The following is a 20,892-nucleotide window of genomic DNA, read 5'->3' as shown; positions in this document are numbered from 1 at the left end:
CTCCTTGGAATCTGATATAGCCTGCTATGACTGAAGTTTAAATTTAGATGTCTAACTCTTCAGAGAGATTGCACCTTTTAAAATGTTGATAAAAATGGAATTGCAAGGAGACTGCGACAGTTTGCTTTTCACAAATGTCCAAGTTTTATTCATGTTTTGTTTTTTAATCTCAAGTATTATGCTGGCCTCTCATGGACTGACTGAAGGACAATAAAAAGAGTAATGAGATACTGAGTTCAGTGCTGTGACCTGACACATTACCCTTTTGTTACGATCTGTGGTATCTTTGGTGCAATTCTGGGAATCTACAGAAATTCCACAAAGCGTCTGTGGTGTGAATGCTTGTAACGTGCAAATTCAGTAACTCTTCACTGATGACAGTCTGTAGTAGCATCACAATGAAACACTGTTTCTCAAAAATTATCCTCTGCCGTTTTAAAGACTATATGGAAAATAAAGAGAACACGCTTTATATGGCAACAGGACAAAGATTTATTGATTGATTTCCAACTGGTGTTAAACCGCTCAATAGACATCCAGTATGTTTATAGGACCACAATAGATATGACTACATTTCATAATATTTCTTACACACTACCATGCCCTCTTTTTCTTAAAAGGCACTAGCTATAAATAAAAAACAAAGAAGATAAAATTAGAGTAATGCTAGGAAACAACTGGCTGCGTGTTATGGACTGCTACTTTTCATGTTTGCACACATTCATGCTTTAAATGTACAATTCAAAAAAAAAGCATGTTCAAAATAATAAAGTTACCTTCATTTTTGGCATTACAACTGATAGAATGAAACATGCAGAAATAATAATCCAGTAAAACCAAACTCAGTGCATCATTTTTGTCAGAACGAAGCAGTTCTTCATCACCTTTTATGTTCTGTGATTACATTCATAGTACAAGTCAAAAAAACAAAACCAAAAAAACCAGACAAACTCTGGCTTCAGTGTCATTTACCTGCTCTTCCATACCTTCTCCAACATCTTTGGATAGTAAAATCTACTCTTGGGAATATAGGTTAAATTGTAATGCTATGTTTTCAACAGTCTTGATAGTGCAGCAAGGCAAAGCACAGCTGGTTATGTCTACTGTTCTATTTCCAGGCTATCCATTTTTAAATCAGGTGGTTTAAAGCTGATCATTTCTTCATATGTGATCTCTGGAGGGGATAAAAAGAAAAACAGACATGAACTAATTGAATTTGAAATATATCACATTTAAGCAGTGACTGCATGAAGACTTTTGGCCTAAAGTATCTGACATGCCTCATGCAGTATTGTTTTTAAAAGGAAATATTCAAGGCTAAAACAGACACTCAGGAACCATGAAATGGTTTGTATTTCTAACCTTACTAAGGACTTGATGAAAAACCTGCTGAAGTCAGCGGGAATCTTTCTATTGGCTTCAACAGACTTGTGGGTCATATTGTGAATAGTCTGAAGTATTTATGTCCAGCAGCTGACAACTAAAAGACACTCACCTTGAAGAGGAAATGCAGAGGATGCTGTCAGAAAGTTGCCACAAAGACTTAATGAAAAAAACAAATGCAACCTTCAGAAAATCCCAGATGTCTTTATTTTAATGTACAATTTCCTATCTAATTTCTCTAGGTGCAAAAGAATACTCTTCACCCTCTGCTCAATCCACCGAGTTCCAACATAAGTGAAACACTTGAACCTCTGCCATTATGCTTTGCTCTTTGAAGGTTCTGCTGTAATGTACGTAGTTTTAAGATTTCCTTAGAGAATATTTATTTGCTGTACAGCATCTTGGCTCTCAACCCTTCTTGCACTGAGACTTGTGCAGAGTGATAGTGTACAATGCCATTTTGCTTTACTTTCTGGCTATCTCCTTGCTGTCATCATGAAGACAAATCTCCCTCCAGTGAGGAACAAGTTATATCTTTTAACTGATAAAAAATCATAATTATGGCTCCTTTCTATTAATTGCACCTTTTTGTCAAAATGGAAAGAGGTTTTATGGGCTTGATCCTCTCTACATTGAAGTAAATGGCAAACTTCATAATGGTGGAGGAACAGGCCTTTGATCACTGATAAGTGTTAAGAGCTGATCAGCATGCGCATACAAGCTGGTTTAGTAAAAAGGTCCACGTCCTAGGGCACTGTGTGTGTGCGCGTGCATGCGCGTGTGTGTGCGTGCGCGTGTGTGCGCGCGTGCACGTGTGCGTGGATTTTCTTTAAAATAGTCTGTAAATGTTAGGGAAAATCTTTGGGCCAGATCCGGGCTCTGTTGGAGCTGCTCCACACTGCTCAACAGGTGCAAAGCAGCTATAACAACTGCTCCACTACCTACCAGAAGATTTCCCCCATGTCTGAGATATAGGTTGGAGCAGCCAAGAGTGTCTTGGTGCCCCAATCATTGATTCTAAGTTCCCAGAATGCCTCTTTGGAGCCTAAGACAGCCCACTATCAAAAAGAGCAGCCTTTACCTACCCTAACCCTTACTCAGATGCAACCCAGATCAAGGCCTGAATATCTCAAAGCTGGATTTAGCAGTAAACACTGTAGGCTGTGTAAGTTATGCTTTCATGCTTAAGCTTCTCATTCTATTCTCACGCCATCTAGTCTACTGAGAGTATTATGGTAAATGCTGTGCCAAGATGAGCAGAATTGCTGTGGCAGCTAAGAGAAAGGACTGCATAATGCATTCAACTCCACAGGGTGTTGTCTGGGCCAAGGTATTTGAGGGGTTTTCTAAATCATTAAACAGCCAGGAATCTCCCAGCTGCAAACCTTGGCAATGCGTCAGGGAGCTGTAGGAAGCTCTTAGGATGTACCCTGAAATGCCAAGCACTTGTAACCCCCAGTAACTTCAAGTGCTCAGTTGCCCACTCCCAACCAACCACTTAGGGACTTAAATTTCAAGAATAGAAAATGGAGAGAAATGTGCTATCAGTTTATTTTGAAATTGAGTTAATATTCCATTAACAACTCAGAGAAACCATTGATGTAAATGAGGCCATTAACGTCTCCCTATTTCAATTAGCGCTGACAATGATTCAGAAGCAGTAATAAATAATGTTAATCGTCATCATAAAACATGTAGAAACTTCTGCTTGGAAGAAATATTCAGGATCATATCATTCATAGAAAGAGGTTCTATTGGTTTCCATCATGAAATGCTGTCACTGTGGAGAGGGATATGAGCTTGCAATTTGCATGGATTAATGAGAGGATAGAGTCTTGCTGCAGTTAACACTATGGATGGTTTCGATTAAAATCCCACTTTGATAATCTCTCCAGTTTCATCTAACCTACATGTATCAAACTGAAATTCTGTTGTCTAATGGCAAGGGGAATTTATTATGAAATGTCTGGAGGAAATCAGACAGAGCATTCCAGAAACAGTCTGGAAAATCAGTAAAGTGCAACTTTTTGAAATCTTTCTTTGCCCTTTATTTTTCCACCTCTCTCAAAAATAATTTGACCTAGAATTCCACAGTTGGTTCATTCTGTTTTCTCCTAAGAAGTGCAAACACTTTAGACTGTTTGCATGAAGATAATTGAGTAAACACTTGAATTAATGTAACAGAGAGGAAGCTGTGCTAGCCTATACACTATCAAAACAAAAAGCAGTCAAGTAGCACTTTAAAGACTAGCAAAATAGTTTATTAGGTGAGCTTTCGTGGGACAGACCCACTTCTTCAGACCATAGCCAGACCAGAACAGACTCAATATTTAAGACAGAGACAGCCAAAAACAGTAAGCAAGGTGGACAACTCAGAAAAAGATAATCAAGGTGAGAAATCAGAGAGTGGAGGGGAAGGTCAAGAATTAGATTGAGCCAAGTATGCAGAGGAGCCCCTACAGTGACTCAGGCTTAATCTAATTCTTGACCTTCCCCTCCACTCTCTGATTTGCTCACCTTGACTATCGTTTTCTGATTTGTCCTCCTTGCTTACTGTTTTTGGCTGTCTCTGTCTTAAATATTGAGTCTGTTCTGGTCTGGCTATGGTCTGAAGAAGTGGGTCTGTCCCACGAAAGCTCACCTAATAAACTATTTTGCTAGTCTTTAAAGTGCTACTTGACTGCTTTTTGTTTTGAATTAATGTTACATGCTTCCTTTTATTTTTATTCACAATGTAAAATATAGACAACTTTACAGAAATTAATTAAAAGAAAAAATTAGTACTGTTTCTCTTGGTACATCATATGGATGAAAATCACTTTTCTACAACATGGCTAAAGGTCTGGTCCAACAAACTTGAGTCTATTTCAGTAGGAAGGTTAGTTACCTGCTGAGAGTTGAGTCAATATAAACATAAAGGCCAGATTTTGAAAGTCAAACACCCATTTAGGCACCTAAAAGATAGTCTAACTTGATTTGCAGAATTGGCACTCATGTTGATGGACTGTGAGAATCCATCTTTGAGCATCTTTGAAAATAAGGTGAATAAATGTGGATTTAACTTTAAGCATCCAACTTCAAATATTTGGTCCGGTTATGTTCTTATAATTTGTTTTGTTGGTCTTCCTTGAAAGATTCTTCTATCATCATCCTTTTATCTGTCCTGTAGTACAGGCTACATGGATATAGTAAGATTTTTCTGCTATCAAGATGACTTTCCTTAAAATAAGGCTACACATATGCTTGGGCTAATCACCCAGAGAATCTCTCCCCAAAAGTACAACAAAGCAAGCCAGAACTTAAGCACTTTATGGTTTTCTCTCTTTGCTGGTAGGTGGGTGGGTGGGTGGGTGTGTGTTCTCTTCACCCCCACTAAACTAACTTAAAGAAGCTCTCTAGATGCTATGTGAGTTGATGAATATTAAGGCAGTGTGCACTTTAAAAGCTGAATCATTAAATGGCAATTCTTGTAGCATACTAACATGTTAAGCAAGATTTTTGTTCCACTCTGGTCACAAATCTTGGTTGAAAAGCTTTAGCCTCTGGAGGGAAATTGTTATCTGACTGATCTGGGCTGGGTGATGGCAGTGGGGAGACAAGTGTTAACAGGGAATTGGAAGGATTGTTTGAATTTTGGGCAACAGGCACTCCCAGGTACATTTTGTACAGCCTCTGAAAAGCCCTCATTTTTTCCTGAGACCCCGACAGCCAACAAGTGATGGTATATTGTTATATCTCCCACACCTCCCTTTCAATGCCCCAAAACTAAATGAACTACACTGTACTATTCTGTGAATGTGTTTGAATAGAACACAGTCTTTTCTTACAAATCAATGAAACATTCAGATTAAAATGCATCTTGAACAACAGACTAAAAAAGTAAAATGTGCCATCTTCCCTAGTTGTTTAGCTTTTCCTATGAAGGTCCCCTCAGACATAATAGAATGTCTCCCACATATTAGATTCTTTACTACAGTGCTCTGGATATAATTATTCCATTGGTAGGGACAGAACTTATTTCCAGACAAACTAGAGGAGACATGCAAAAAAAGCATACAAACTGATGGGAATTTATGGGATCACAGGAAACTGACCTGAGCAGCTGTGTAGAAAATAAAAAAACAAAACAAACCCTGTACCTATCCTTGTTTAGTTAGTAAATCAGCATTTCAATTGACTACTCTTATATCCTCAACAAGGAAACAAGGTTTAACAAAAGCACATACTCATTCTCTAATTTTATCATTTAAGAAATGAAGTCAGCCAAAGAATAGCATGGCTAAACAATACCCAAATTCTTCCCTTTTCTAGAGGTTACTTCAGCAGAAAGTAGGTTGTGAATAATTCACATCTCTGAGTAACCTAAGTTACACCATCTTAACTACTGGTGCAGACAGTGCTACGTCAGAGGGAGAAGTTCTCCCACCAACATAGCTACTGCCTGTTGTGGAGGCAAGTGGTATTAAACTGACAGGAGCTGTCAGCTCAGAGCATCTCCATTGCAAGCAGTGTAAGTGCTGTAGTGTAGATGTAGCCAACAAATTAAAACTGAAACTTTACTGAAGACCTAGGTAATATTGCGTTTTCAGGGATGTAAGCTATGACTCTTCAATGCATAGTTTAAGAAGAGTTCACATCTGACTACGTATACCTCCAAGAGTCCATTTAAACTGAAAATACAGATTGAACCTTTGTAATCTGAAACACTATTGTCCGGCAACATCCATAATCCAGCATGATTTTAGTTCTCCAGAGGACCACTTGGTGTTGCCAAGTTTCCTATGATCCCATAAAATTTGTTTCCAGCCACCAGTCCTGGCTCTCCATGTTCTGTTATTTCATAGAATCACAGGGTTGGAAGGGACCTCACGAGGTCATCTAGTTCAGCCCCCTGCTTCAAGCAGGATCAACACCGACTACGTCATCCCCACCAGGACCCTGTCAAGCTGGGACTTAAAAATCTCAAAGGATAGAGAATCCACCACCTCTTTAGGCAATGCATTCCACTGCTTCACCACACTCCTGGTGAAGTAGTTTTTCCTAATATCTAACCTACACCTCTCCCTCTTCAACTTATTACTCCTTGTTCTGCTATCTGACACCACTGAGAACAGTTTCCCACCCTCTTCTTTAGAGCTCCCCTTCAGGAAGTTGAAGGCTGCTATTAAATCACCCCTAAGTAAATTAAACAAGCCCAAATCCCTCAGCCTATCCTCATAGGTCTTGTGCTCCAGCACCTTAATCATTTTTGTTGCCCTCTGCTGAACCTGCTCCAGTACATCCACATCCTTTTTATACTGGGGGTCTCAAAACTGGACACTATATTCCAGATGTGGCCTCACCAGTGCTGAATAGAGGGGAACAACCACTTCTCTAGCTCTGCTCAACATGCTCCTCCTAATGCACGCTTAGTATGCTGTTAGCCTTCTTGGATACAAGGGCACACTGTTTACTCATATCCAGCCTTTCATCCACCATAACCCCTAGGTATCTTTCTGTTGTACTCCTGAGCCAGTCGGTCCCGAGCCTATAACAATGCTTGGGATTCTTCCATCCCAGGTGCAGGACTCTACACTTCTCCTTGTTGAACCGCATCAGATTTCTTTTGGCCCAGTCCTCCAATTTATCCAGGTCCCTCTGGATTCTCTCTCTACCCTCCAATGTATCTCTACCCCCGCCAGTTTTGTGTCATCCGCAAACTTGCTGAGGGTGCAATCCAGTCCCTCATCCAGGTCACTAATAAAGATGTTGAACACCACCAGCCCCAGAACTGAGCCTTGCAGCACTCCGCTTGAAACCGACTGCCATCCAGATATTGAGCCATTGACCACTACCTGTTGGGTCCGACCATCAAGCCAGCTTTCTATGCATCTTATAGTCCATGGATCCGATCTATATTTCCTTAACTTATGGGCAAGAATGCTGTGGGAGACCATATCAAAAGCTTTGCGGAAGTCAAGGTATATCACATCCACTGACTTCCCCATGTCCACACAGCTTGTTACCTTGTCATAGAAGTTAATCAGATTGGTTAGGCAGGACTTGCCCCCTGGTGAATTCATGTTGGCTACTTTTGATCACTTTCCCCTCTTCCAAGTGCTCCATAATGGATTCCTTGAGGATCCCCTTCATTATTTTCCCAGGGATTGAGGTAAGGCTGACAGGCCTATAGTTCCCTGGATTGTCCTCCTTTCCTTTTTTAAAAATGGGCACTCCGTTTGCCTTTTTCCAGTCATCCATTATCTCCCCCGATCTCCAAGAGTCTTCAAAGATAATGGCCAAAGGTTTAGTAATGACATCTGACAATTCCCTCAGTACTCTTGGGGGCATTAAATCCAGACCCATGGATTTGTGTACATCTAGTTTTTCTAAATGGCTCAGAACTTGTTCCTTCCCCACAGATGGCTGCTCTCCACCTTCCTATACTGCATCCTGTATTGGGGCAAATTACAGGTAAAATGTCTTCTAAGAGCCTCATTAAGCAGTGGAAGTGTTGGTAATGCACTAGGACTAGGGATTCCTAACCTTTTCTCCAGTGCGGACCCCAATTATACCTCCAAACAGTTCACAGACTCCCCATTGCCCGCCCCCCAACCATTTGTGGATATCCATCAAAGGCAATTTTAGCCACTATGTACACTTCATTAAATGTAAAAGGAAACCACAATAAAGATTTTCAGAGAGCAATTAATAACATTAATGGAAGATATTTAAAAATTTGATTGTAACTTTGCGATTTATTAAAAACTTATTTTCTATAAAAATTTGAAGTATCTTCCTTGTTTTCATGGACCTCCTGCAATACCCTTTTGAACCGGCAAGGGTCTGCAGATTGGGAACCACTGTGCTAGACAATATTGACCTTCCATGGTCTGGCAAATTCTCTAATTAGGCACCAGTCTGGTCCCCAGGGTGCCAGACTGGAGAGGTTCAACTTGTACCAATAGCTAGTTTACAAAGGTCTAATAATAAAGTGTTTAATTTAATCCACAATATTAGTACTACACAAAACACTATTTAAGCAAAAAGAAAAAGAAATGATCCCTCTTAAATGGAACAGAAATAACTTTTTAAGTAGAAGCGTAAGTATGTCTTTATAAATTAAGAAATGGGCAACTTGCACAAGAAACAGCAACAAGGGTCCTGTGGCACCTTATAGACTAACAGAAAAATTTTGAGCATGAGCTTTCGTGAGCATGAAAGCTCATGCTCCAAACTTTTCTGTTAGTCTATAAGGTGCCACAGGACCCTTCGTTGCTGTTACAGATCCAGACTAACACGACTACCCCTCCAATACTTGCACAAGAAAGTGAAAGTTCTCACATTCAGAGCAGTGTAAACTACAATTCTGTGTCAGAGTTTAGTTTATGGTATAGGCTTAATATGGTATTTAGCAATGTAAGCAGCACGTTATGCATATTTGTCAATATGGCACAAAGGTTTTAATGTAGTGATGTAAATTCTTCAGAGGTTTGCATGTGCACAGCATCTTTTCTCAGCCAAAACTCTATTGACTTTCAGGAACATGCTGACTAAGGCACAGTCCCACAGGAAGCTGCTGTACTTACAAAGTGCCTATTGAAATTTTTATATAAATAAGCTTCAAATACAGAATATATTCACGACCTAAAAACTTCTATTTGAAGCACAAGGTCATTAATAAAGTAGCCTGTAACAGGGCCGAACAGTTGTTTTACTTAGCAAAACCAAATAAATTTTATAATGTTTTAAATCACGCTCTCGTGTATGTGATGGAACAAAATAACACTTCCCTCCAAACATTGCTTTAAATTCCTTAAGACTCAAAGAGCAGCTTCCTAGTCACTTGAGAAATTCTAACAGAAGATATGCCACATCAAAGTTTCAGAATGTGTCAGTTTCTGTTAACACAACAACCCCATTGTGATAAAATTAGAGGATCTGCAACTTGTTCAATTTTGAGAATGAGATTCTAGTAAAATGTTTGCAAGTGATCACTATAAAACGAGTATTCTTCCATTTGGAATATTATTCTTCCATAATAAAAACAAAAGCACAATATTTTGCTATATCTTAACGTTCTTCTAGCTAAAGCTCTGAAAAGGTTATTTCAACCAATCTATTCTTTAGAGTGTGGGCCCCCTTGGGTGTGTGTGAGAAATTTCAAAAGTGGGATGCAAAATATTTGGCTGCTAGGTGTCAGGCTCCTTCACCTCATTAAAAATGTTGTAATATGTTACTGATTTTATGTATGTGTATTCATATTTATATACCAATTAATAAAGTTTCTACATTTTTACATTTTCTTACACAAGTTTTTTTTCATATGAACATAACTGAAATTTCTGTCGGTTTGTGTTACATTAGACAGGTTGGGGGCCCTGCTAACTGCAGGGAAGAAAAGGAGGGCCCAGCATAAAAAGTTGGCTCATCCCTGCTTTACATCTACAAAGGTAATAAGGACATTTCTCTCTAAACAATCCAAAACCGTTGGTTTTTCCACCATCAAGAATTTCAGACAGCTCAGCCTTATGAAGGAGTGCTTCTACCTGAAGCTGATAAAGAAATGCTAACCAAACAAGCCTCTTAAATAATTATTATATAAGACTGCCTGTCCACTTAAGTATTCAGCACATGGAACGAGAACACACATTTGCAGGAATGTAGCATCTGAAATATTAATTGTGATTTTCCTCAGAGAAATTGTTTGATCACCAAAAGGTTTCCACTTCCATTCATATAGTAAAAAGTCAAAATAATTAAATTGAAATAATCTGACTATAGAATAAGTAGCAGCATGTGTTCTATTTTCAGAGCATTGGGCATTGTCAAGGGCCATTTTCTAATATTACGCGAAGTGTGTAGAGAAGAGAATGAATAGAGATATACATCTCTTGGGGGTGAAGTTCATCCCTTCGCAAAGGCCCAACAACAAGGCATAGTCTCTGCTTCAATTCCATGCAAGCCCTATTTTGAAGGCTTATGTGACCCATAAGCATTGGGCTTCCCCTTTGAACAAGGGTTAATTTGCAGAATCTGCTTCTGCTGCATAAAACATTCTTGCTTTTTATAGAGAAATAATTCTCACAAAGTTTCCTGAGCTAAAACTGACAAGTGAAGTTTCCCTCTCCAGCTATTTTAAAAGAGGCTGTTGCATCATGAAGAGGAATTAATTTTGTGAAAGGGAAATTGTTAAACTTTCCTGTCAAGGACTGAACCATCTGAGGAAGCAGCAAACAATAAAATTAAGCAAAAGCTTAGGGTTACAAAAGCAAATGCAGCATGGATTCATACCAGACAGGATATGCGCAAGGCGACATGTACTGCCAGGCTTTGCTGCAGACAGATTTTGTGGCAAAGAGCTCTCATTATCTATCTCAAACTAGCAGAATAAAAGGAGAGCCCTCCCCACACTAAAAGAGGATTGCTCCTCCTTGACTGAACACTGGTACATTTCCTGCACGACTCCTACAACCCAGCCTCTGCAGGATTTCACCAGAGGGGTCCGCAGGTTGCACAGATACATGCAGCCACTTTAGGGGGACATGATTGGGATGGTGAGGGGAAGGGGAGGACCCCTTATGCTCTAGGCACCTCCAGCTGCTGCAACAGGTCCTTGGATTGACGGATAAATGTAATTTGAGGGTAGACATCAGTCTGCTCTCATTTAAACAGGGACCAGCTTTTGGATCTGAGGGACTGCCAAGATCATTTACAGTTATCTTTGCAAAAGTCTTGCTCCACTGAGCTCTCCCCAGCTACAGCTCATGATCTGGTGCAGAGATTCCTCACAAAGAGCAACTTTCCAATCCTTCAAGACAGAGTACCTTCCACTTTACAGCACTCATCTTGGCCAAACTGCATGAAAGAGCCTACAATGAATCAGACTCCCCATAAGCAAACTACATGCAAAAACATGCCATATAAACCAGCTCTGCCATGTCCATTTTGTGACTCAGGAACCACACAAAAGGTCAGGGGAGGATTCCGTGCTCCCTTCAAGCCACCCTGTGCCATGTAAGCAGGGCAATGTGTCTGTAAGCTGACTGGTGTCAGAGACAGAAAATTCTGTCTCCCACCGTCTGAACTCTCCATGTGTGGGAAGCCGGTAGAGGCAGCTACGTTGCCTCCTGTGCTAGCCATCCCCCCGTCTGGCAGTGGTGGGGTGGTAGTAATGTGACAGGAGAGGGAGAGAAAGGGACATACCAGACAGGAGAGTCCCTATACAGATTCTCCACTGGAGCACAGTGTCTTAGGCCAGCAGTATATTTGAGCTACGGCTGTCCTTGCACTGGTCAGTCCTGAATTAAGGGGTTGCATCCAGCTACCTGAAGCCCCAGAGTAGAGAATCAAAACCTTAGAGAAGAGGTGGGCAATAAGTAGCCTATGGGCTGGATGCTGCTAGCCAAGGTTAGCCTTTGGCAATCTGCCAGATGCTTAATTTACCTGCGTGTCCACAGCTCCCGTCAGCCACAGATCTCCACTCCTGGACAATGGGAGCCACAGGAAGCAGTGAAGACTAGGACACTGCAAGTGTGTGCTGGAAGCTGGAATCCTAAGAGATCTTTTAATGGCCATAGCAGCTGGCCATACAGGTACAGAGTGAATTTTCTCAATGCCAACTACACAACTGGAATGAGTAATTTGGACAGGCATCAGGGTGCAAATTCACCAATTTGAAAGGGACAACCAAAAGCATACTCAGCACACTAATCCTACATAATCCTTTTGGAATTTAAATTGTGCAAAGGACACAAGATGGTCCAGTACACAGATGTGAACTTCACCCTGAGTGTCCATTTGTAGGCCTAATTTGCTTTAGCTTTTACTGTGACTGCATACGTAGGAAAGAATTAACAGGCCATTTATGTACATGTTTGCTATAACTGCAGAAGAAAAGAGTCAAAGCCAGAACCTCACATGATTTAAACTGGTGTCGTTCTACTATTCCAACTGAGAACCCCGCCAAAAGTCTTTACAGAGAGAACAAACGTATGGGATCTTGAAGAGGGCACTTGCTCTTGCCTTCACACAGACCGTGTGTGTTGAAAATCCAGTGATGAGATAGTGGGAAGAGGGACTAAAATCATAGGTGGGGATAAACATACAGATTTGTCTGGTTATTCTGAAGTGTGAGTTCAACCTGTGATGCAATTCCCAGGGAAGAACCAGAAAACAACTGCAAATTCATGTTGCTGCACATTTGAAGAGCTGCATAAAAGTCTTCCTTACCTTTCCATTCATCTATGGTTCGTTCTTTATTCTCTATCGACTCGTCATACAGCTCAGCCTCAGGCTCATCATCAGGATCATGATACTGAACAAAGTAAGCATGTGCGAGTGCTTCTGAGGCCGTTATTCTTTTATCACTGTCTAATATAAGCATCTTCTCAAGAAGATCTACAGCTAGGGCAGAAATGAAACTCAAATTAACCTTACAACATATCACATGGCTAAAGAGAAAGTCTAGAACTAAAGCTATTTCATAGCAAAAGTTTGCATACAACCTCAATCATCCTTTTTCCTTGTTCTTAATAGCTAGTGCAAGAAAAAGGAAAATTAACAGGAGAAAAATTCTATCAGCCACATATGGGGTCTATAAATAGACAGACAGAATTATCATCATTTCTCCAGATCCTGTAAAAAGCATTCTTGTGGGCAATACAGCTGGTAGCCCAAAAAGATACACATTCAGTGTAGAATTTTCAGCCTTTAAACAGGCCTTTGTTTTGGTTGGTGCATGACAAGTTTTAAGGGAGTCAGGTTAGGTCATTTTAGAGATCTGAATTCCTATTTAGATTTCCTCCTAAGGCTCTGATCTTGCAAACATTTATGCATATGTTTGACCATAAGCACATTGGTAGTCATATGCATAAAATTAAGCAGGTGAGTGCACATGCTTAAATTAAGTATATGCATCTGTAGGATCAGGGCCTCAGTGACCTATACTGTGAATGCAAGGTTACATCTGTAAATTATTTATACCCATAAAAACGTTCATATGATTATAAAGTACCCTAAAAATGGACAGTCACAATTGTGGCAACTGCAGCGGGCCGGAGGGGCAGCAGCAGGATGGTGTCTGCTCCAGAGTGCTTCCCCCATGACAAGCTGCAGGGTGGGGAGGGGCAGCTGGAGGTTGGGGCCAGCCTGCAGAGCCCCAGCCCCTACCCGACAAGCATGCAGCCCTGGATCCCTGCCTCCCAGGAAGAGTTTGCTGGCTGGGAAGGGCAGCCCTGACCCTCACAGGAGGAGCTGCTGGCTGGGGAGACTGCCCTGACCCCTTGGGAGGACCTGTGGCCAGAGCAGTGCCACCCTCACTGCTATGGGTAGCTCTGGTTGACCACGCCCCCTCCCCCCGCCACCGGCTCCCAGTCCTGAGATCCCAGCCCTAACTTTTGCACCTCCCACCTGCCTTGACTTCTACACCTGCTCCTCCACCTTGAGTCCCTAAATCCTTGAGTCCCAACCAACCCTCTGCCCTAAGTCACTTGCCCCTCCCTCACCCTGAGCCCTCATGCCAACCTTCATTTTTCCTCATTGTGCAAAAATACTATCATTGAAAAAAAAAGCATGTGCATTTTTCATTTCAAAAAAATTACCTCAATTACTAAGACCCGAGCAATGCCAGGTACATCTGCTGGTATATTATATTTCTTAGCATCGCTTTTCTCAGATCACAATGTCAGCTGCTCATATTTGTTCTAATGCCCCAGAGGAAATGGCAAGACATGACAGTTTGTCTTTTAATTCATTTTTATCAGAGAACTGCACTCCATTTCCCAATTAAATCCCAAGTTCTCGATCAACAATTTATCAATACAAATACTGCTTAAATTCACTACTTTTTTGCTATCAGACAAAAATACTAATTCTTAAAAATGTTTCTGCTTCACCTTTATATGGGATTAGAAAAAGTGACAAATTGTAATTTTTATTTTTCATTGTGAGTTGACACAGTAGTATTAAATGCCATATTTTTCTACAGCTTTAGTTACATTTTAAGTACTGACAACGTTGCCTCGTTAATTCTCAGTATATATGTATTTTTTTCTAAAAAGAGAAACCCCTTTTAAATAAAATATTGATGGCCTGGTATGTGCAGGAGGGTCATTATATTCTAGGATCTTTGGTTTAAACCACATTGGGGCAAAAATGATGATAGGTACCCATTTCAAATTAAACATTTTCATTATTCTTGGTGGGCAGTTCAAAATTTTCTCTTTGCTCTAACTCTGGTTATAGTAGTCATATAATAAATGGCTTTTCCTTTATGAAAACAGCCATTTGCCCTCCATTTCACGAATCGCTGGTCACTGGGAACTACCTGCCTATTTTCCAGTCGAGAAAAGGGTCTGAATAAGCTTAATTACAGTACAGTGGTGGTTTCAGAATCAAGACTTTGGGAATGCTTACAGCATTGTGTTCCCCTGTCATTCAGCTTGGTTTAGTGTGGCACAGTAACACTTGAGCTCAAATTCTGGTAAAGGAACCAAACGACATAAGTCTGGAAGCCCTAACAAATTCTTACCTAATGGGTTGGCACCACGAAATACTGCTTTCAAATCCTGTTGTGGCATATGTGGTAGAGATTCAATGTATTTTCTAGCCTGGGAATAAATTAAGGCATATATACAGATTACATTTTTGCTCAACAGCAAGCATGGAAATGCCAGAAAATAAAAATCTCTGATTGCTAGGTTTCCTGCTCATGGAAGACATTTTCTATTCCCCTGGTATCCAACACACTAGCCACATGTGGCTATTTGGCCAGCTAAGTGTGGCTAATTGGCCTGAACAATAACTATATTTTCAGGAAAAAAAGGAGTCAGGTAGCTTGAAGTGCTACTTGACTGCTTTTTTGTGTTGATAGTATATAGACTAGCATGGCTTTCTCTCTGTTACTACATTTTCAGAATAATTTGGCTAGTTCACTATAGCAGAAACCACTGTCGGGGCTATTACTTCAGAACTGGTTGGACATCACAAGTCTGTATGAATTTATTGTATGTGTGAGTGTGTCTAGGTACAGTCAATCATTTTTATAGACCTTATATTTATCTATAAGTCCCAGGGCAAAAGGGATTTAAAAGATTAATTATCCCCTTAAAGTTAATATTATTTCACATGGAAACTCTTGCATTTTCATCTACCTGAATAGTCAGTTTATCACCATAAATCCTAAAATAACCATCCTATGCAAGTTACAGGTGGCACAACCAGGAAGTCAGCCTATATTTTCTCTCAGCTACCACTGGCAAAGAGGTATTATACTTCCCCTTCCATCCAGCTCACCACCACCTAACACTAATGTTTAATCAACTAAGGATCAAATCCCAACCTTAGGTGCCTCCAGAGTGAAGAGCCTCAGGATTCTGTAGCTCGCCTTGGCTCCATGGCACTAGGAGTGAACCAGAATCCACAGTGCTCCCACTGTAGAGACAGCCACATAGCTAAGCAACCCATAGACTGCAGGCAAGATGCTGGGACCAGACAAAATTGACTTGACACTTTTGATGTCCAAACTGTTGAGCTGGTTATGGAACAGAGGAGAGTAAATGGGGATCTTGAGGGTAGCTAGACTCCGGCAGAGGACAGCTCTGAAAATGGAATTGCCGAAGGTGAGAGGACAGAGAAGCCCTGGATACATAAAAAAAAGAGTCTCTGGGCAAGCCATAGTTTCTTTAAGAAAGTGTGTCAATAATACAGGGATGTCATCCCAGACTGGCTCTTTTCTATTCATGGGTTATTTCCTCTCTTCACTTGTTACTGCAGGAAACAGAATGTCCCTCCAGGATCTCACAAAAGATAGGAACAGAGAGACAGTATGCAAAGAGATGCTGAAAGTGATGGTGAATTCATGCAGCCCAACTACAAGGCTCCTGCTCAGAGCAGGCATTGACACTCAGGACTTCCTTCCCCTCTCAATCTGACTAGTTTCAGGACCAATTGACCCAGTTCATCCTTGTTTGTGCACTAACAAGAGGTTACCGTGAGCCTTTCTGGCATGTAATCTGAGACAGGATACAGACACTGGAGAGAGAGAATCCTGCTCCTTACTCAGTTCTCTGTCTGCATAACAACACATCACTGATATTTCTCCAATTTCCCTGCAGACTTTAAGCTTTTCAATTGTTTTTAAAACCAAAATGATTCTTTAATGTATTTTGAGAGGCTACTCCAAGCTACAGCCTCATTCAAAATGTATTCAAGTCCAGGGTTGTTATCTAACTTACCCACAATAACTTATGAAGCCAGAAGTAGAAATATATTTCTTTTTACTTTCTATCTTACTGGAAGTTATCAAGAGGACTCTGACCAGGATGGTTGTCATTCACATCCTATTTCAATGTATTTTACTCCTTTTATTAAAGAGGCTGGCAGCTCAGCTTTTGAAAAGCATGATTATTCTCACCTGTAGTAGACAGCAATCTACAGCAGGGCCAAGTTTACAAGCCAGAGAACAGGGAGGAATTCCTACCTCACCAAGAATACATCTCTGAAAGGTGTTGTGCATTCCTGGGACATGAGGCTAACTAAGCATGTTCTACTCCCATGGTTGCTAAGACAGCTCAGCACCTCAGAAAAATCAGAGCTTCAGAAACATATGTTGACAAATCTTGATGTGCAGTTTGGAGTTTAAAAAAAACCAAAAAACAAAAACCATTTGGTTTAGTGGTTTTTCTCATTCACGCACCTTCTGTGTAGGGTTTTAATTATAAAATTATGACTTTGGTAACTCATAATAAAAAAATCCCATGTGAATAGTCAGCAAAGGTGAATACATAAGAACCACAAAACAGATCCAAAAGACACATCTTTACCCACAACATAGTGGGGTTTAGACCCAGCATTATTTTGGGGTCTCTCTCTCTAGTAGAGAGGTACAAAAACTAAACCAAAATCAGTTGATGATAATCCAATGTTCTTTGGTTAACAGTTATATTTATTTATTTTTCAAAGTTCAGAAGCAAAACAAATGATTATCCAAATTAACTGTAAAATTACTGAATATAGGTTTACATTTTGATGATTAAGTTTTAAAATTTGGAAAAATAATCAGTAAGATTTTCAAGAGCATCCAAATGATTTAGTAGGTAAGTCTCATGCACAGATGCAATCTTCAAAGTTACATTTGAAAAAATTTATCTGCTTATTGAGGCCAGGTCTACACTAGGGAAGAAAGTTGATCCCAAATATGCAAATATAGCTACACTATTAGCACATCTAGAATCAACACATTGGGATTAATTTTGTTCCCTAGTGAAGATTGGGGCTCGTTGCGCTTGTGCTGATGTCCCCTATGCCACATGATAGTGTGGAGTACCAGGGTCGAAGGCCAAGCCCAGAGAGATTGGCAAAAATCGAACTCTGGAGGATTGATTGTGGTGCATCAAACACTAGGTAAGTATAGACATATCCACAGAATTGCAACTAGCAGCACAACAGCAAAGATTTTAAACAGATCTTCATGTTTGGAGTTAAGCAACCTGCTATCTAACACAACCAATGACAGGCCACATCAGTTACTACAGAAAAGTAAATAGATAAATCAGCTAAATGCATGGAACGGTGAACTCACATGTTCCGATGATATTTTCTTGAGAAGTTCAGAACTGGGTGTTCCCACAACTTCCATTATTCTCTTTAGTTGGTCAATATCTGCAAGTATTCAAGAAAACTCCAGGAAAGGTAGTAAAAGTAAGCAACAGATGAGCCTTGTGTGTGTTTAAATAAACTCTGATATCTTGCACAGATGATCAGACCCTCAGGGAGCTTTATTAATGCCAAGCGAGTTAGCCAATTTATAACAACTAAAGATTAGGGACAGAGTTTCTTATTCTTCACTGCTCCAAACCTTGTGTGTTCATTTGCATCTATGGACTGTGAGGGTAAAATATTACCACTAGTGCAACAAAGTCATACACCTTAAGTTTGAGCTGAGTGAGATTTAAGTATATGTTTAACAGTTTCTACCTACACTCAGTGCTCTGCTGAACAACATGACTGCTAACTTGGGGGCTGAGTGGAGAATTCAGACTGGGTTGCTTATTACATACACTTTGCACTGAGGTTAAAGGGTGGAGAACCAAGCCCATATATTTAAAATGTACACTTTGAGGTAGTATATCATCAGGAAAGTGAATCACATCGACACTTTCTCTAGTGACTCAAGATTAATAGAAGTCTCAGTGAAACACCATAAACCTAGATTGTATTTTACAAGAAAAGAACTGGTAAGTCTATTTTATCCAAAAAGTCCTACATTTGAAAACACCACATACCAGCTGACCGATTTCATGGCTCCAGAAACTGACAAGAAAGCCAAGGTAGCTAGAGCCCAGCTGCCCGATTCCCCACTCCCAGCTGGGGTGCTGCTCAGTGGCTCCCTGCTTCCTTCTCAGGGAGGAGAGAAACCCAGGCAATTCAGGGGTTGGGGGAGCTGTATGGAGCTGAGAGCCCTGGCTTAAGTCCCCCCACTTTGTCCCTCTTTAGTCAGTGGAAGTGCTCCTAGGACACATACCACCAACAGAAAGTGGTTAGTGTGCACATCAGCCACTGCAATGCCATAAATTGACCTAACATAGGTCAACACAGTATAGAAATACACTCAGTGTGAAATACAACAGAATCTGATGTACACTGATCTCTTGTTTTTAATGCAGAGAGGTTTTCCGATGCAATCTAGCAATTATGTCTTTATCTTGCACTCTCTTCAGTCTCCATTTTTACTTCCTCTGCTTTTTCTTTTACAATTATTCTACTCTACTCAGCAACTGCTTTTTCTGCCATCCTATCAGACTGAGAAACAAGACAGGCTGCAGTAGAGTCCATCAATATTGCACCATGATCCTTTATACGGGACTGAGGGATTTTTATTTTGCCTCTTTTGCTTAAATACAAATAAAAACAGCAGTTCTACAACAGGTGACATGCATGTTAATCCCATTTTAATACATGCATGTTGTTTTTGAGAAGCTGCACAAATGGAAGAAATCAGTCCATTTACAACTAGCTTATTATTTAAATATCAGGTACAAAATAGATTGCATGTGGCTTCTTGTGGTTTCAGAACATCTGATATTGCTTTTTTTTTCTGCTGGCTGTTATGTTCAGCTGTAAATTGAACAATTAACAAAACTTGGTTTGCTGTATTGAAGGTTTGTTTCCTGGCAAATGTAGCCTGAAGAAGATTTTGGCATTTGCAGAACAGAAAGAACAGCAGTGTATCTGCACATCACGTAAGTGCACTTTATGTAAAGGATACAGTCATTTCCTGGAAAAAGAGCCTTGCCTTTCAGTAGTTCTGCCATGATGCATCCCACTGACCAAATGTCAACTGCCAAAAATAAGGAGAAAGGGATACACATGATAAACATAAAAATGGATAAATGCAGCTTTTTGTTATGCTGTGAATATATTGCTTGTAGTTTAAAAATAAGTATCTTTCTCTACCTGTTTGATTATAGTGCATCCAGTTTAACATAATTTCTGGAGCTCTGTACCATCTTGTTGCTACATAGCCAGTCATTTCATCATCAGTCTGTCGAGCTAAACCAAAGTCTAAAATCTACAGAACAAAGAATAAAATAGGATTTCTCATTATTTTTTATTATCAGGATTGATTTATTCCTTGTTCTTTATTTCTGGCTTGCTTCAGCAGTCAGGCCACTTCAGCTTGCACTGAATTCAACCCTCAACATTTGAAACCCAGCCTGTTTGCTCCCCATCTCATGTTTTGTAGTAACCCTAAGACAGAGAGACTAAATGATTAAAACTTGATCTTGATATCAATGGCATTGCCCCACTAAAGTAAATGGGGCTATGTGCTGGTGCCAAGGTCTGTCCATGGTAATACAAGTTGAGCCTCTCTAATCCAGAACTCTCGTCTAGAAACATCTGTAATCAGGCATGATTTTACTTTGCTGGATGTCCACTTACCATGTGTTTGGCCAAGTTTCCTGGGGTCCCATAAAGTTTGGTTACATCCATCAGTCCTGGCTCTTAGCGTTCTGTGCTGTTATTTAACTGTAATTTACCCCTAAATGTCTTCTAAGAGCCCAATAAGCAGTGGAAGTGTTGGTAATGCTGATAGGCAATACTGACCTCCCATGATACCGCAAATTCTTTTGTCCAGCACCATTGAGGTCCTATGCATGCCAGACTAGAGAGGGTCAACTTGTAGGATGGTACTATTGACACAAGTGGAACTGGACACTTGTATACATCTCTGGATTTGGCCTTAAGTTAAATCTTCCTGTAACATTATTTTGATAGCAATAATCACTGCTAGTATATAAGAGCTAAAGAATATCAACAGGAAAATTAAGCCTGAATTGTATGAGTATAAAATGCTAATACCCAAAAACATCAGCTCACGTTAAAAGCAATACTGTATTACTCACACATGACCCAATGTTCTCGTTGTCTTAGTTCAGCTATTTGTGCTTAGATGTTGTAGCATATATTGCATCTATTTAATCATGCACATTTTGATGCCAGTATGAGAGGTACATGTAAGCTGCTAAG

At 40.2% G+C, this 20,892-nt stretch overlaps 1 protein-coding gene across 2 annotated transcripts in view; it reads right to left on the bottom strand.

Annotated features, from left to right (window-relative positions):
• Positions 1 to 474: 474 nt before the first annotated feature.
• Positions 475 to 20,892, bottom strand: part of MAPK11 (mitogen-activated protein kinase 11) — a 45,538-nt gene continuing 25,120 nt past the window's right edge. For both annotated transcript variants that reach the window (XM_075015339.1, XM_075015347.1), the window contains exons 7-12: positions 19,819 to 19,933; positions 19,631 to 19,702; positions 17,945 to 18,024; positions 14,894 to 14,972; positions 12,595 to 12,768; positions 475 to 1,174 (exon numbers count right to left, since the gene is read on the bottom strand). In XM_075015339.1, the coding sequence (XP_074871440.1) occupies positions 1,101 to 1,174; positions 12,595 to 12,768; positions 14,894 to 14,972; positions 17,945 to 18,024; positions 19,631 to 19,702; positions 19,819 to 19,933 (594 nt within the window). In that variant the 3' untranslated portion in view covers positions 475 to 1,100. The remainder of the gene's footprint in view (positions 1,175 to 12,594; positions 12,769 to 14,893; positions 14,973 to 17,944; positions 18,025 to 19,630; positions 19,703 to 19,818; positions 19,934 to 20,892) is intronic.

This window comes from Carettochelys insculpta, chromosome 1 (assembly GCF_033958435.1).
Source record: "Carettochelys insculpta isolate YL-2023 chromosome 1, ASM3395843v1, whole genome shotgun sequence".
Classification (NCBI taxonomy): domain Eukaryota; kingdom Metazoa; phylum Chordata; order Testudines; family Carettochelyidae; genus Carettochelys; species Carettochelys insculpta.
This window is presented reverse-complemented; position numbering and strand designations above follow the sequence as displayed.